The sequence below is a fragment of the Aedes aegypti genome, chromosome 3 (assembly GCF_002204515.2).
Source record: "Aedes aegypti strain LVP_AGWG chromosome 3, AaegL5.0 Primary Assembly, whole genome shotgun sequence".
NCBI lineage: Eukaryota > Metazoa > Arthropoda > Insecta > Diptera > Culicidae > Aedes > Aedes aegypti.
In genome coordinates, this window is record NC_035109.1 from 291,522,230 (window position 1) to 291,540,953 (window position 18,724).

The 18,724-nt window shown below is 35.0% G+C and overlaps 1 protein-coding gene across 1 annotated transcript in view; it reads right to left on the reverse strand.

The window, feature by feature from the left end:
• Positions 1-590: 590 nt before the first annotated feature.
• The window catches only part of LOC5573625 (serine palmitoyltransferase 1), a 34,373-nt gene continuing 16,239 nt past the window's right edge, over positions 591-18,724 (reverse strand). Inside the window, exon 7 of the mRNA XM_001660893.2 lies at positions 591-1,522. Coding sequence (XP_001660943.1) covers positions 1,349-1,522 — 174 coding nt within the window. The 3' untranslated portion in view covers positions 591-1,348. The remainder of the gene's footprint in view (positions 1,523-18,724) is intronic.

Genomic DNA, 18,724 nt, shown 5'->3' on the forward strand with positions numbered 1-18,724 from the left:
AGCGCAACATTGTTGCAACCTTTTCAACTCGCGATTTATGAGTTATTTTGAACACAAAACCAAATTTGTTTTATGGATGCTGTTCGATAATGTGTCAATGTTTACGAACACGGAGAAAGTTTTCGAAAATTGCAATTCGAAGCCCAGAAAATCGCTATGCACGTGATGTTCGATCATTGTCATATTCTGTTCAAGTGATGATAAGCTGATGTTGCGGAACGAAATTGTTTCAACAAGATTAGGAGATGACAATGTCTTTGTTGCTGCGTGTTGGGTGACAATTGATTCACTGGTTCGCCCAATAAAAAATAGCCTTATATGATTCCGCCTTTCGTGGTTCTGCCTTTCGAGATTCCGCTTTTGGTATTTCTGCCTTTTGTGATTCTACCTTCTGGGCATAGTTGCCTTTTGTTAGTTCTGCCTTTCGAAATTCCGCCTTTTGTGTTTCAGCCTATCGTGTTTCTGCCTAACGTAGGACACCCGTTGAATCCATGCAGTATTCGATTACAATTACAATTTATTTCTCTGCGTGTACCTTCTAACAGAACATGGCGTTTTCTTTCAATACGGATTTCATTAAAGCATCAGTATTAAAGCATCAGTTTCAATTATTTATTACTATATATTTTATGCTGTCTGACTATGAGGAATTTCTGTGCACTTATCTGTCAACGTGTAGTAAATTATCTTAAGACCTAGTTTTTTTTTTAATTCTATCCAAAAAGGAACGAATTACGGATAGTAATTCTCGTGACAGCATTTATGCTGTAGTTTCTGCGTAAAAGTGAGTGCATGGATGACCAAGTCCATGTGATATCAAACAGAGTAGCGAATGGGTGTTGAAGGATTTATGTATGTCTTGTGCCCCAACAATATTAATAGATTGAACACATGTTTTACTAGGTGTTTGCTGATTTAAAGTTTAAAATGCGGCTTATGGTTTAAAATATGTGTACACGTCTAATGGAGGATTTTTTTTCTTTTAATTTTAATTAATACAATCGAAATAAGATACCAAATTAGGTTTTTCTTCTGAAATCAAGAATATTGATTTTGCTACACTCAACTGACGAAATCAAATATCAGTGCAATTTAAAAGTAAGTTTAGATTAGTCTGGAAAGTGAGAAGTTCAGAACTTTATGGTAGCTAATATACATATACCATTTTAAAACCCGATGGCTGTACAATCAAGCGCTTTACTTCGAAAAGTATTTGTGTGTCTGTGACTTAAGTATTGAAATGTGTGCAGTGCATGAGGCTTACGATGGTTATCATTGGTTTTTGTTTAAAGTTTTGTGGTTGAAATGCCCTTCCGTGTCTATCTCAGCTCTCTTTCAGCTGGAAGCTTTACGTTTCGGAAAGTACTTTTTGGGCGGCCTTCTGTAGGATCCGGAATGCGTCTTCTATGTCCGAATCGGTCAGCAGACGGTTCACGGTTAGCCGAATACTCGGTCGAGGGCAGCGTTTCTCCATGTGTTCCAGATATTCGGCTGCTATGACGGCCAATCCGGTTTTGATGCACTGTGAATATAATAAGGGGCATGGAATGAAACGCAGGGCTGGTAGCAGTCAGACAGTAAAATAATAGTGACTTTAGTGACCAAAATGATAAAAATAGTGACCAAATAGTGACCTAAAAGTGACTTCAAAACTACATGTAATAGTCATGAAAATGACTATATATGAAAATACGTTCTATGAGGATATTAACCAATCTACATTTTGGAAGAATTTAGAGTGTAGAGAACTGCACTGTCCATGTTCGCATAGTCGACATAAGCGCCAATATGATCAAAATTCATATTTTCGTTGCTATGCATTTTTTGCCTAATAACACACTCGTTGGACATGCGAACAGCACTTGCTTGTTAGGACAAACACCACCTTATGCGAACGTTCACACGGTTTGTCTAGTGTTTGTTCAGATAGTTCAGCGTATAAACTATTCTGCTATGATCATGATTGAAACTTACTGTTTGGTTGCATAAAATACCATGCGAATATGGGCAATGCAGTAGTTAGGGTGTCCATTCAAAATCAGTTTTCCAATTCCCAGTTGCCCGATTTAAAAAAAAAATCTCTAAATTATAGTTTTTTTTTATATAGAGTAGTCAAAATCGGAAGACTTGAGATTATAAATTAAATTATTTTTGATTAACACTGTGAGCTGAATATGATTTGAATTTCAAAAGAGTTTTGGACAAAATTCTATGAACTTATTTGTTGAAATATCTCAAAGCGCAGAATGGACGGGGTGAAGTCATTGGAATTTCAGAGAGCTTTTTTAATTATATGAACAAATTTTTGCTGTGTGTAATTTATACTGATTTTCCCAAAAACTGCAAACTTCAATAATAAACCTTCTAAGACTGCCTTCGAAATTATGCGTTAGCCATAGACCATGACTGATTACTGGACAAATTCTTGATCTGGTGAAACTTATGTTGGATCTTTTTAACAGAAACGGTATCTTCGAAAACATGTTATTTTCTCCTTTGAAGCTGGCTAAATTTTTGACATAAATCTAAAATTGCTTCTTACAAGCAATCAATCAAAAATTTGGCTAAGAATTGCGTCAAAGACTTAACAAAAATCTGACTAAGATTACCTAAAAGACCTCGCTTTTTATTTGCTTTAAAAGATTTTTCCATGAATACATGAACAATTTTACATGAAATTTGTTGGGAATGATTGGAAAAACACACTGTAAATCTGCAGAAATCTATACAAAATCTCGTCAGGGGCCTCATAAGAACTTTTTCGTAGATCAATGAATAACTAATAGGTAATCCAGACAAGGGTTCATCAAAAATCAGTATCATCTCAAAAATCCGCCAATTGTACTTCTGAATTAATCTGTCCAAGATTTCAGTGGATCTCCCAAGAAATTTGTCAAATATTCATTTAGCTCATGTTTTCGTAAATTGCAATATGATCAACCATAACTACTTTCTACAACTTATTTTGGTGGTTTGTAGGTTTAGTGCTTGGAAATGTTCGGTCAAAATTATTTTCCCGGTGACCATCTCAAATTTCTGATTTTTCTTTCTTTTTCCCCGGTCCAGCGCTCACCCTAGAATTATTGAAAACAATCGTATCACTCAGTGACGACTCGTAATCTCACGTTTTATCTGTTTTACGACCCGTTTTGTATAGAAATAGTTGACCTATGATCAAATGATTCCTATCAATATTAGTGCTCGATTTTGAAATCCTGGACGAATTTCAAACAAACTCTTTGGTTTTTTGTTATGTCTCTAGCTTATCTCCGGGAGGAATTTTGATGAGGGTTAAAGATTCCTTCTATAGTCACATATTACTGCAGAAAGTACTTAGTAATTTATTCAGCAGATCCGTCAGATATTGGCCCTGGTATTCGCCAATATTTATTAAAATATTACGACTACCAAATTCAGCCCAATTTTTTTGCCAGCATATTCTCCAAAACCTTTCCCAGATTTTTACTTATATTTTCTGTTGCAAATGTCTACGAAATATTCAAGAATCCATACCTCTTTTGATTCTTAAATTTCAAAATCACACTTTTTTGTTTTTATTTATTATTAGGTATAAAAACAAACAAGTGTGATTTTGAAATTTAAGAGTCAAAAGAGGTATGGATTCCTGAATATTTCGTAGACATTTGCAACAGAAAATATAAATAAAAATCTGAGAAGGGTTTTGGAGAATATGCTGGCAAAAAAATTGGGCTGAATTCTATATCTATTTCTTGCTGTTTGTGTTTGAAAAGATAACCCAGCCTTAAATTTCAATACCGTTAGATCACGAAAAAAGTGACTTTAGTGACCAATTTTCGGAAAAAAGTGACTTTAGTGACTTTTTGTTGAAAATAGTGACTTTTTAGTGACCAGGTCGAAAAAAGTGACCAAGTCAATAAAAAGTGACTTGCTACCAGCCCTGGAAACGTTGTTTGAAAATGTCGATCCCATCCAATAGAACACGTACAACAGGATCCGGCAAAACGACCAATAAGCAATTTTACATAAATCATTCTCCTTTGATTACTTGAGTGTTCAAAATTTTGCGATGGTGACTGCTGACACTTGTCGATTATAAGCCCTATACTCTATGGAGTTCATGGAGAATTAACAACATCGGTATAACTCAATTTAATTTCCTGTTTTTCTTATATTAACCTTCGGGCTGTCGCGCTGTTGTACTTTGTACAACAGTGGTGATATATATATATATATATATATATATATATATATATATATATATATATATATATATATATATATATATATATATATATATATATATATATATATATATATATATATATATATATATATATATATATATATATATATATATATATATATATATATATATATATATATATATATATATATATATATATATATATATATATATATATATATATATATATATATATATATATATATATATACAGGGTGTTTGGTTCCATGTTTTTAATAATTTGAGGGTAGATAGGTCTCCATGAGATATGAAAAAGTGCCGATGGAACATAGGGTCGCAAATCACTGCTAAGTGAGTTATTCACGATTTTAAGATTTTCAACTTGTTCATCTTTGGAACCTCATATCCAATTAACTATGCGTCATACATTTAATCTCAGCGCATGAATCGAAAGCTTATGATCTAATCTATCTTAGTTTCTTGGACGTGATTTTTGTAGAAAATGATTCAAAGGCTCGAATTACGAAAAGTTTGCAAAAAGTGACGGAAAAATCAGCATTTTTCGGCGTATTTTTATGAATTTTATTAAAATTATCATAATAAATGTTAAAAAAGTTCTTCTACAAAATATGCATTAACTTGTTAGCTACCAAAGTGTCTTTGAGAGCAAAAGTGTATCTCTTGTAGATTCGTCACAATATCATGTTGAAAGTTGTGCTTCAAAGAGCAAAAGAATCAAAAAAAATATCGGCTGATAACTCTATTCGTTCGTCCGTTCGTGTGTTGATGCCTCCGCGTGTGGATGAAGTGCTCGGAAACGACAGATGTCGGTCGTGCCGAAGCGAAGGGGAAATGAAATCGCTTCGCAACATGCGCCATTTTTTCTTCTCTTCGCGGCGTTTGGTTTGCAAACAGTCGCATAAATAGATTTAGTGCGGTCGCCGCACGACCACCGCAGTAGCGAAAGTGTGTTCATAAAGACTGATCCTTTTAAATTCTTCGCACTAGTAGCTGAGCTACGGTGCAGAGCAGATGGGGGGTGCGCTTGCGCGTGTAGCGAGGACTCAATTTATGCATTTCTCGCCTATGACGTGGAACTTTTGATGCATTTTGAAGGGTTTTAGGTCGTCTATTACTTACATAGAGGTGGACAAGGGAGAGTAGAATTTATTACGTGCCATTCACGCCGTTGTAAAAGTACAACACTACCAAGTAAACCTGGCCCGTGATACACAGCACGAGCGAGGTGAATTTTTAGGTTCAATAAAGTAATTTAGGTATCGCACTAATGCTCAGCGTGAACTGTTGGAGCAGCAGCATGAAATATCTCACAAAATTAGTGACCGTCTATCCTATTACAGCTTGGTTTTCTGTATAAGGTTGCTTACAAATTATGTTCAATAGATCAATAATCTCTCAGTTAACTATTTTTATAAAATCAAATAATAGACCTACATGTAATATTTCATATAATTTGCAGTGTCGTATCCAGAAAATTGCTCAGGGGAGACGAACGACGCAAAAACGTGGATATTTTTACAAAAATTGGGATGGCTTAAGACGGTTCAACCGGGTTTGTTTTTCTTTTATCCAGCAAAATAATAGAAAAACTGCATAAAATTAAGAATTTCTTTTGAAATTGAGACTTTGGCAGTTTAATAGGTTCTTTGTGCAGTCACAACAATTAAAAGTCACAATTTGTAAATCAGTACTTTTTCTTAAAAAAAAAGCCTTAAGCCTTGCAATGTTTGTAATACGAAATCAAATATTTTGAAAAAAAAAAATCAAATAATTCATCAAATTCCAACATTTTTACTTCAATATTGAAACAATTCATGATAGATTGAACGAAAACGACACAATTTCATCAAGCAGGTTGATGCGGTTCTTGTACAAGAATAATAAAATATGAATAAACCTTTTGTTATGCTCTGAATCAAATAGTAATAAGATCAGTATCCAAATATTTGTAGTTTAAAATTTCATTTTTTTTTTCTCTCTCTCTCTCTGTTCAGTTACTGAGTCTTATTTTTTAAATTTGAATTAAAAACCAAGAGAAGTGTTAATTTTGAACGATAACATTTGAAATATTTGCAGTTTGCTCTAACAGATGGAAAATTAGGAATCAAATTGAATATAATTTAACAATTAAATGTATTAAAATAAACCTAAAACAGTCTCAGTCACAATTAGAAATTGAAGCTCTTTCCAAACTTTAGTCAAGTTTTAATCATCAAGTTAACTGTAACTCTAGCGATGGCAAAATCATTTGAAATTTGACTCATGGAACATATTCAAGGCATAAATGTGTATGATTTTACACGAATTAAATAAAAAAAATACCTGCTGGAAACCCACCAAAACCCGGAAATATGAGAATATGTCATTTTTCAAACAAAACTAGTTTCATGTTATTTAAAGCTCCCAAAGCAATTTACGGATGCTAATGGTCGTCACTATGGCAAGCCTGTAAAATTTCTTGAAGAGAAATATCCTTCATCATTTTAGTAACAGAACCTCCGAATTGTCAACCCTCCAAGAGGGCGAAAATGTTAACACGACACGTAGCAAAAAAATGTTTGGGATGAACAATATTTCATTAATAGTATGTCTCACTATCAAGAACTTTGGTGATCACTAAAGCCTCTCACTAATTTGAATTTCAAATCCAAATGTTTAATTTTAAAAATAAAATTCAATTCACATTTTCAAAACTGAATAAGCCAAACATGCTTTTAAGAGCGTTTTTCGTATTTCAAGTAGTTTCACACCAAAAACTTACTCCAAAATCCACTAAGGTGGAGAGGGAGGGAGGGTTGACCCTCAAACACACCCCCTCCCACTGATCACTTGTTTCTGTTTTGTAGACAATATGATCTTAATTTTCTTTCTGGTGTTATGTCCCAACTGAGACAGAGCCCTGAGCAAAGGCATATACATTTTCAATATTTTATATGGGACAAAGTCCACGAGACCCCTCCCAGCTCTGAAATTCTGTGGAAATGAGCATGTAGCTTAAGGACAGCCATAAAAGCACTGCAATCTATCTTCTATACAAATAAAAATGGAATGGTGTTTGTATGTCACGAAATGGCTCGAGAACGGGTCAACGGATTTGCACAATTCTTTCACTGTCGTATTCATCAGGGGCTCCGACGTGATCGTGTGAAGGAAAAGTTTAGAAAAGTCTCCAGAATAGAGGGAAAAACGGGATAGAAATAATCTGTTATTTTGTATGGGAGAGTGCATGCCATTTTTTAACAGCCTACTTGGTGGCAAGACGAAGTTTGCCGGGACCACTAGTATTAAATAAATGAAAAAAACTCTAGCGGAATTAAATAGTATAGGGTAGATGTACCAATAGTGGAGGTACTAAGCGCGATTGAACTTCATTTAACCACCTTAATTCAAGAAGCGCAATTAATGCACATGTTGATGTTGGAACGGGAAGTAACGACCATTGACTTAATGAGAAAAATGATTTCATCGCAGTAATCCACGGCATGTCAGTGAAAAATAATACCTCCACTATTGGTACGCTGTTCCTTTAGTTGCGGTATTTTTATAATTTGTGTTCCTATAGTTGTGGTATCCGTTGTTTTCTTATGGGATCCTCCACTATAGGAACACTTTACCGCAACTATTGGTACAAGCAAGAACAGTTTTAGCAAATTTAGTGATTTTTCATCAGTTTTCAAGCAATTTGGACGCTCTTTTCAACTATTTCGTGTATAAACAAGCCAATACGTCGATTGGCAGTGTCGGTTCTGTGGCTAATGGAATAAAATCAGTGAAAACGGCACTACCGCAACTATAGGAACACCCACAACTAAGGGAACACTTACCCTAGTATCCACTGGATACGAGTAACTGACACTGAAGAAGACTGCAAGTGGTAGTCGAAATACGCGTATCTGTCAAAGATAAGCATTTGGGAGCGGAATTGAAAGGTACACGGTACTCCATCTACTTTTAAGTTTCTCTATTTGAGATTCTGCTCAGAGGGTTCGAACATTCATTAAAGACCTCTTTGAATGCCTCCAGAAATATTTACAAGGATTTCTCGTAAAATACTTCCAGAGCTCCCTCCAGGAATTCCTTAAATTACATTCCTTCAGCATTTTCTCCAGAAATACTACCAAGAATATCTCCAAGAGTTTCTCTGAGGATTCCTCTAAAAATACGTCCAAGGTTTCCTCCACGATCTACACAAGAAATAACTTTAAAATTCTACTAAGAATAGCTCCAGGGATTCTTTAGGATTAACTTCATGGTTTCTTCCAGTAGAGGAATATCTTTCAGGATTCGTCCATAAATTACTGCTCACTGGAATATCTCCGATGAATTGTTAGGAATACCGTCAGGGTTTTCTCTATCAATCAAGAATATATCCATTGTTTTTTTTTTCAAGAGTACCACTAGGGTTTTCTCTAGGATTCCGTCAGTTATAACCCGATGAATCCTCTAAAGCAGTGATTCCTAAAGTGGGCGAATTCGATTTTCAGGTCCAAGGGGGCGAAAATTTGTAAAACAGAAATTGGGGAGCGAAAATCTAGAAAAAGCTGACATGGGAGCAGTTGAAAATAATTACTTATAACCTTTGAAGAACACACTCAAGTACAACTATACAACAAGAAACTATTACTAATGTGTTGACGTAAGAATGTCCGGAGTCTTTTGAGCAGCAACACCGTTGGTTGTGGTGATTCAATGCGCTAAAAGCTGTATTTATTTTATTATTTGTCGTTCTGTTGATTTGAATTATAAGAAACTTACAAATTTTGTTCCGCACTCCAATTTTTGCCAACAATGAAACCTATGCAATTCGTGTCCTTGATCCACTTAGCTAAAACATCAATTTAGGGTTATCCTTAATTCATTGTTTCAATTCCTGAATAACTCGCTGTATATATCCTGCTCTAACTCTGCTGAATCATGCGAAGCCTCTTCTGGTTCAGTGCGTATTGGATAGCTATAATTTGTTTCGAATTCAGTTCCAATTAAGCAAATTTTAGAAATTATACTCACAAATGAGATATAACAATTACTGGTAAATTTAGTTCACGGAATAATCTATTAAATAATAATATGGTATCGACAACTGTTGTTAACCACTAGAAAGTCCTCCTTTTCAATCCGTTTTCTGCTCTCTATCTAGGTACAGTGGATTGAATCGACCACATAGAGGCAATGACAGCTGACGCTCTTTGACGCAACGCGTTCTCTTACGTCCGAGGGGTATCCAAAGGCACGGCGCTATCCACCGTAACATAATGCATCTGAAGGAGAATCAATTCTAAACTAAACCATTTTCATGATTTCTTTTATCTTATACTGATAGAAAATACAGAATGATTGTCAAAAACAAAATGTTTGTAATATGCATTCATTTTTTCCATATCATGTGAATGATCGGTATTTGAGATTTTCTCTGAATCGAAAAGATAAATCACTAATATCATTGAGAACACAGATAACATGTTTTGAAAGTTCAAAACATTTATCTGAGAATTTTAAGAAATTATTCCAAATGTTCAATATTAAATACCAGGAACTTTTTTGTATGGAACTTTGAAATTAAGGACTGTTCATTTTATAAAATGGACATTTTGTGCATGCTGTAACTTTTTAATTTATTAATGTTCAATCGCGTTTCTGTACATCGTTCGACTAGTATTTTACAATGTTGTGATAATAAAAAAATCACCAAAATAATTAAATTTCACACGAATATGAAACAACGATTAGAACGGTCGATTTTTGGAGGTTATCAAAACCAATGATTGTTAAAAATTGGCTGAAAAAATCGACAATTTATATTTTTTGTTTTCATAAAAGGCTTGTTCTTAGAAAACATCATCAATCAGAAGCCTGATGGTAAAAATCGAATTATTTTTGGAGCAACAATTTTACAGATATCATAAAATCATTTTTCCCCTATATATTTTAGAGAAAAATATTTTAAATTTGAAAGGAACTGATATGATTAGATTTTTTTGGTTTAAATTACGTCCTGACGGAAGTGCTAATATAGTATTAATATGAAAAATAACTTACGCCTTCACAGAGTTACTTATTAAGTCCCAATGTCACATTTAAAGCACAATAGAAACACAATTGCTTCATTCTTAGAAGACCATTCTTTATTATTATAATGTACTTTATTGACAATCATCAAAATTGGCAACACTGCTGTAATGAAGTGGATTCTAGTGTTCACATATTGTTTTCATAATATGTTATTCTGAGATTACTTATCGAAATATTCGAAGAAAATCGTTAAAAATTTGCTGTAGATCGATAGATATGCGTACAAAACAGAGTTGTTAACGTTAATCAACGATTAACGTCGTTTCGTTAATTCGTTGACGTTAACCTTAAACAGTTAACGAAGCATGCGTTGATTGCGTTGAAATACGAAGGAAAATAGGCAAAATAATAAACAAGCAGACGTCATCTTATGCACCTATATTATTTTGAATCACGAAAATTTGAACTAGTATCCTTTGATAATGGGCATAGCGACGTACGGAAAGAAAATCAGGAATGAAAAAACTACAAGACTAAACTACCCATATCTGCATATTTGTAACATTCGACAAAAGTAGGCATTTAGTAAATGATATACCAAGTTTGCATTTCATTGCAGTATTGGAAGAAACTAAAATTTCAAAAAATCACTATGAATCCATAAGTGCTTATTTGAGGCTGAAATTTTGTACAACTCATGTTGCATATAGGAAGAGTAGTCAAAAAATAATTCTGATAGAAATTTTGTTGCTACTACATTATGAGGCTCATGTATAATCTCAATGTGACTGTTATGCGGTTACAATTGCCAATGTGACAAAACAACTATGCATTTTTTTCTAATTTTCTAGAACAATCTCATAGATTTCGGTAAGTTGATCGAAAGTATTTGTCATTTGATAACTCTCTCCGGTACAAACTCGAAATTTTCAAAAATGTCGAATGTGACAAATATGCAGCTATGGGCAGTACATCGATCGAAGAAGATATCGACACATGGAGAGGATAATTATATGCAGAATAAAAGGACCGAAGAATTCATCGACATAGGGTGAGATATCGAGATGTGGATAGTCGACTGTATAAAATACTGTTCAGTTAATCGTTTTTAATCATTGTCCGATAACCGACAATATTAAGGGATATGCAAATCGAAGACATTTTTTGGCATACATATGTGTTTCATAAATTAAATTGTCGATTCCAAAAAAATATAAGCCTAAAGGGGGCGGAAGTTAATAAAGTTTGGGAAACACTGCTCTAAGAAGTTCCTCTAAGAATTCCTTTAGGGTTTCATCCAACAATTTCCTTAGGAATCTCTCCGATGATTCCTTCCGGAGCTTCTTCATTGGTTTCTCCAGGAATTCTTCCAGAGTTTCTCCCTGTTTTTAAGAATAATTTCTTGGATTTCCTCTTGGAACTTCAAAGATGCCTTCAGGAGTCCTTCTTAGAATAATTTGAGGATATTTTTCATGATCTTTTCAAGAATTCTAATGGAGATTTCTTAAGTGACCCCTTCAGGAATCATTCCAAAAAATCTTCCAGCAGTGTCTCCATGGATATTTTCAAAGGTTCTTCCAAATATACCTCCAATCATTCCTTCAATAGAATTTCTAAGGTTTTCTTCAATTATACCCGGAAACTCCTCTAGCAGTTTTTCGTTGAACTATTCCAGGAGCTCGATAAGAATTCTTGAAAAGATCATGAAAAATATCCTGAAATTATTCTAAGAAGGACTCCTGAAGGCATCTTTGAAGTTCCAAGAGAAAATCCAAATCGTTATTCTTACAAAAAGGGAGAAACTCTGGAAGAATTCCTGAAGAAACCAATGGAGAAGCTCCGGATGGAATCCTTGGAGAGATTCCTAAGGAAATCGTTGGATGAAACCCTAAAGGAATTCTTGGAGGAACTCTTTAGAGGAATGCCTGCAGGAGTCACCGAAGAAAAGTTTAAACAGAATTCCAGAAAGACTCCCTGAAGGAAATCTTCATAGTTTACTTGGAGCAATCTTTTGAGATATTCATAAAGGTAGGATATTTCTGAAGAAATATTTGAACGTTTTCCAGTATTTCATGGGTTTATAACTGACGGAATCCTTGGAGGTATTCCTAGAGAAAACCCTAGTGGTACTCTTGAAAAAAATCAATGGATATGTTATTGATTGCTAGAGAAAACCCTGATGGTTTTCCTAACAATTCATTGGAGATATTCCTGGAGGAAAAAATGAAAGTATTTCTGAAGGAATTTCTACAGGAATCTCCGAAAGAATCACCGGAGGAGTTACAGGAGGTTACTAGACAGCTCTTATACAAATCCACGGAGAAATTGATAAAAATATCCTGAAGTTTATCCAGGAGGAACCCATGGTCAAATTTCAGGAGGAATCTAAGAAGCTATTGCTAGCGGAATCTTAGCAGTAATTTATGGACGAATCCTGAAAGATATTCCTCTACCTGAAGGTATTCCTGTAAGAAACCATGAAGTTAATCCTAAAGAATCCTTGGAGCTATTCTTAGTAGAATTTTAAAGTTATTTCTTGTGTAGTTCGTGGAGGAAACCTTGGACGTATTTTAAGGGAGTCCTTAGAGAAACTCTTGGAGGTATTCTTGGTGGTATTTCTGGAGAAAATGCTGAAGGAATGTAATTTAAGGAATTCCTGGAGGGAGCTCTGGAAGTATTTTACGAAAAATCCTTGTAAATATTTTTCTGTATGAGTGAAGAACTAGCCATATGTGTTAAAATTTACGTTAATAAAGAAAAAAAATGTAAATATTTCTGGAGGCATTCAAAGAGGTATTCCTGATAGAATCTTTGGAAGAATTCCTGTTAAAATCTTTGGAGGAAATTCTGAACAAATCCCTAGTTGAATTCCTAAGAGAAGGAGTGCTAGGTGTAATCCGCGAAATCCCCGAAGAAATTTTAGAGGAGTTGCTAGAGGAATCCTTTGATGTATCTCATAGGAAATCCCTGAAAAAAAAAAATTGAAAAAAAGTGTCATTTCTTTGCTCGCCTGATCTCCTAATATCACCCTGGAGTGCAATGTTGAACAGTGAATTCCAAAGTGCGTCTCCTTGCTTCCATCTAAATTCACACACGACATTGACACCTCGTCTCCAATCCAAACAGATGGTGAGTCTGCTAGTTATACTCCAAGAATTTATCTAAGTTCATTTGCAAGATGTATCTGGTAATATCTGATTCGTTGTCGGATCGGCCCACCCAAAAACCAGCCTGGTATTGGCCGACAAAGTATTCCTCAAGTGGTCTCAGTCTGAAGGTATTCCTGGGAAATTCCTGAGAACATTAACTGAAAGAATTCCTGAAGGAATTTGTAATTGTAATTGTAATTGCTCAATCCACACCCTGGCAGACAATTATCCGCCCATCTAGACACGGGCTGGGTGAGGACCTACCAAGCCTCCCCCGTTAACATGTCCTATACCGTTTAGCACACCGGGATCTTCCACAAGCAGGCGCCGGAATTAAAGCGGTCCCACAAGCTTCAGATACATTAAATAGATATAGTCCCTCTGGCACTAAACCGAATGGCGCCCTCCGCTTCACCACTAGTACTGCTTCCCCACACGCCAAGCACAATATCGAAAGTAGCGCGTTGTATAGCAAATACAGTACACCACCTCCGACACTATGCCAAATGTACAGGAAAAATAGCACCAGTAAGAAAGCGGAAGGCGCACCACTCGGTTCAGTGCCAGAAGGACTATAAGTATAACGAAGAAGAAATGAAAAGATAGTAGAGTTGGTTAGGTTATTTGATTGCTGAAACGAAAAAAACAGAAAAAAAAGAAACAAAGTGTTAACATTAAAACGGGGTTTTATAATTGATAAATGTATCGATAGTTTCTCATCTGTTACGTTTCCTTATCGTAGCGCTGTCGATTTTTTCCATCTCCAGGGTGTTCGTCTCCGCTCGAGCAATGAGGACCATGATGAAATGAGAATATAAAAATGTGAGCATTAGTGTTGATCTAGTAATAGATTAATTTAAACTGCTTTTCATGTGCTAAGTAACTTGTAAACTCCTACTCAATTATGTTTTGTTGGCCTACACGTTTTATTTAGACACAATTTTTATTTAGAAAACTATTTGGATCCGAGATTTTAGGTGCAGATTGAGCATGTTTGATAAAACAAGCATCCTGTTTTCAGTTAAAGAATGTTCAAGAAGTTGATAATTCTGTTATTTATACTGACTACATACAAGAATTCACTATTGATGTAATATATGGATATTGAAAGTTCCAACGCGCGATTATAATACTTCAGTTTTCGTGCTGTTGTATTGGTGTAAGTAGTGGGAAACCAATCAGTTTGGTGATTCTAACGGTAACAAATAACAAGACGAAAGGAAAGTTGATAATCTATCATCATTATGATTTCAGTCCTAATTTCATGATCCGTTTAACAAATTCCGTGTATGATTCGGCAATTTTAACAATTTATACATGTGTATTCGAAGAAAACAGACTACGAGCATTTATTACCTGTTGCAAGGTTCCTAAGTGATCAGATATTTATCATTTTCTACAGCCTAATTTAATAATACCTACATTGGGTTGTAACAAAAATTTGATCTTGGGATGTTGATTTGCCTCCTAATCATAGTTTCGACAATAGTCACATGCTTACTATCCCTTATGGCAGTGTTGTTGATTCTATTGTCTATCGCTCATCAGTTTCGCGCCACCCGGCAGGGACTTGGTCCTATGTACCCAATACTCTGCTGTGTCTTAACTTCACGCAATACATTCTGTAGATGTGTGATACAGTTTGCGGAATATTATGATTTATCACTTCGTTCAGATGGAAAATTCTGTTATGGTACCATATTCACATATCAGATAACTCCCACCTGGAACGATGTAATACATCGGAGACATGTAGATTCAGATGTATGTATACGATCTATGCCTAGTTCGGCTCTGATCGACAGGCAATCAGTGTATTCAGTTTTTCAACTAGCTTGAAGCGATGAACGTTCCAAGACAAGCTCTCCACTATATCTGCTAGCACTCACCGGTCGTCGATAGACATTTCGGTTCTTTTCTGCTAAAGATAGATCCGATAGTATGCCAAAGACTATGGCTCATGCTTTTCAATACAGCTGGAAAAACAAGAACTACACCCAGCACCAAATAGTACGTAACTATGAGGCGGACCGGAAGGTTTGATGAGCAATCCCCACCTGAAAGAATTCCTGAAGGAATTTGTGGAGAAATTCTTAGAACAACTTGGAAATTGCAGGATAGATTCTTGAAAATTTTCTTAATTAATATTTTCATCTGGATGCAGTAATCATGCTTTTGTTTTGTGTGAAAAGCATTTAATTGAGATCATGAGAAAAATTAAGAATATTGTGTAATAAATCTTCGAGCTGTTTAGTGGAATACCTATAAATAAAAGAAAACTCGAATGTAGTACTATACCATTTAATTCCACTAGTTTTTTTTTTTCATTTATTTAATATTGCAGTGCTTTTATGGCTGTCCTTAAGCTACATGCTCATTTCCAAAGAATTTCAGAGCTGGGAGGGGTCTCGTGGACTTTGTCCCATATAAAACATTGAAAATGCATATGCCTTTGCCCAGGGCTCTGTCTCAGTTGGGACATAACACCAGAAAGAAAATTAAGATCATATTGTCTACAAAACAGAAACAAGTGATCAGTGGGAGGGGGTGTGTTTGAGGGTCAACCCTCCCTCCCTCTCCACCTTAGTGGATTTTGGAGTAAGTTTTTGGTGTGAAACTACTTGAAATACGAAAAACGCTCTTAAAAGCATGTTTGGCTTATTCAGTTTTGAAAATGTGAATTGAATTTTATTTTTAAAATTAAACATTTGGATTTGAAATTCAAATTAGTGAGAGGCTTTAGTGATCACCAAAGTTCTTGATAGTGAGACATACTATTAATGAAATATTGTTCATCCCAAACATTTTTGCTACGTGTCCTGTTTACATTTTCGCCCTCTTGGAGGGTTGACAATTCGGAGGTTCTGTTACTAAAATGATGAAGGATATTTCTCTTCAAGAAATTTTACAGGCTTGCCATAGTGACGACCGTTAGCATCCGTAAATTGCTGTGGGAGCTTTAAATAACATGAAACTAGTTTTGTTTGAAAAATGACATATTCTCATATTTCCGGGTTTTGGTGGGTTTCCAGCAGGTATTTTTTTAAGTTTAATTCGTGTAAAATCATACACATTTATGCCTTGAATATGTTCCATGAGTCAAATTTCAAATGATTTTGCCATCGCTAGAGTTACAGTTAACTTGATGATTAAAACTTGACTAAAGTTTGGAAAGAGCTTCAATTTCTAATTGTGACTGAGACTGTTTTAGGTTTATTTTAATACATTTAATTGTTAAATTATATTCAATTTGATTTCTAATTTTCCATCTGTTAGAGCAAACTGCAAATATTTCAAATGTTATCGTTCAAAATTAACACTTCTCTTGGTTTTTAATTCAAATTTAAAAAATAAGACTCAGTAACTGAACAGAGAGAGAGAAAAATAAATGAAATTTTAAACTACAAATATTTGGATACTGATCTTATTACTATTTGATTTAGAGCATAACAAAAGGTTTATTCATATTTTATTATTCTTGTACAAGAACCGCATCAACCTGCTTGATGAAATTATGTCGTTTTCGTTCAATCTATCATGAATTTTTCAATAATGAAGTAAAAATGTTGGAATTTGATGAATTATTTGATTTTTTTTTTCAAAATATTTGATTTCGTATTACAAACATTGCAAGGCTTAAGGCTTTTTTTTTAAGAAAAGTACTGATTTACAAATTGTGACTTTTAATTGTTGTGACTGCACAAAGAACCTATTATACTGCCAAGGTCTCAATTTCAAAAGAAATTCTTAATTTTATGCAGTTTTTCTATTATTTTGCTGGATAAAAGAAAAACAAACCCGGTTGAACCGTCTTAAGCCATCCCAATTTTTGTAAAAATATCCACGTTTTTGCGTCGTTCGTCTCCCCTGAGCAATTTTCTGGATATGACACTGCAAATTATATGAAATATTACATGTAGGTCTATTATTTGATTTTATAAAAATAGTTAACTGAGAGATTATTGATCTATTGAACATAATTTGTAAGCAACCTTATACAGAAAACCAAGCTGTAATAGGATAGACGGTCACTAATTTTGTGAGATATTTCATGCTGCTGCTCCAACAGTTCACGCTGAGCATTAGTGCGATACCTAAATTACTTTATTGAACCTAAAAATTCACCTCGCTCGTGCTGTGTATCACGGGCCAGGTTTACTTGGTAGTGTTGTACTTTTACAACGGCGTGAATGGCACGTAATAAATTCTACTCTCCCTTGTCCACCTCTATGTAAGTAATAGACGACCTAAAACCCTTCAAAATGCATCAAAAGTTCCACGTCATAGGCGAGAAATGCATAAATTGAGTCCTCGCTACACGCGCAAGCGCACCCCCCATCTGCTCTGCACCGTAGCTCAGCTACTAGTGCGAAGAATTTAAAAGGATCAGTCTTTATGAACACACTTTCGCTACTGCGGTGGTCGTGCGGCGACCGCACTAAATCTATTTATGCGACTGTTTGCAAACCAAACGCCGCGAAGAGAAGAAAAAATGGCGCATGTTGCGAAGCGATTTCATTTCCCCTTCGCTTCGGCACGACCGACATCTGTCGTTTCCGAGCACTTCATCCACACGCGGAGGCATCAACACACGAACGGACGAACGAATAGAGTTATCAGCCGATATTTTTTTTGATTCTTTTGCTCTTTGAAGCACAACTTTCAACATGATATTGTGACGAATCTACAAGAGATACACTTTTGCTCTCAAAGACACTTTGGTAGCTAACAAGTTAATGCATATTTTGTAGAAGAACTTTTTTTAACATTAATTACGATAATTTTAATAAAATTCATAAAAATACGCCGAAAAATGCTGATTTTTCCGTCACTTTTTGCAAACTTTTCGTAATTCGAGCCTTTGAATCATTTTCTACAAAAATCATGTCCAAAAAACTAAGATAGATTAGATCATAAGCTTTCGATTCATGCGCTGAGATTAAATGTATGACGCATAGTTAATTAGATATGAGGTTCCAAAGATGAACAAGTTGAAAATCTTAAAATCGTGAATAACTCACTTAGCAGTGATTTGCGACCCTATGTTCCATCGGCACTTTTTCATATCTCATGGAGACCTATCTACCCTCAAATTATTAAAAACATGGAACCAAACACCCTGTATATATCAAAGACAAATTAAAGACCTTCATGTCCCTTGCAGTTGCCCAAAATTTTATGGCTCATAAGGTAATCTAGAATGCCGTGAAAAGTGTACTGCGATCTGTCAAACTTGGGTACCTTTTGTACTACCGAGGGACCAAATGCAGTACTAGAAGTGGTACCCAATCTGAGCCCGAGTGTGACGGACCTGTATATATGCTATCATTTTGCAACAGAGATATCTATCGACACCAAA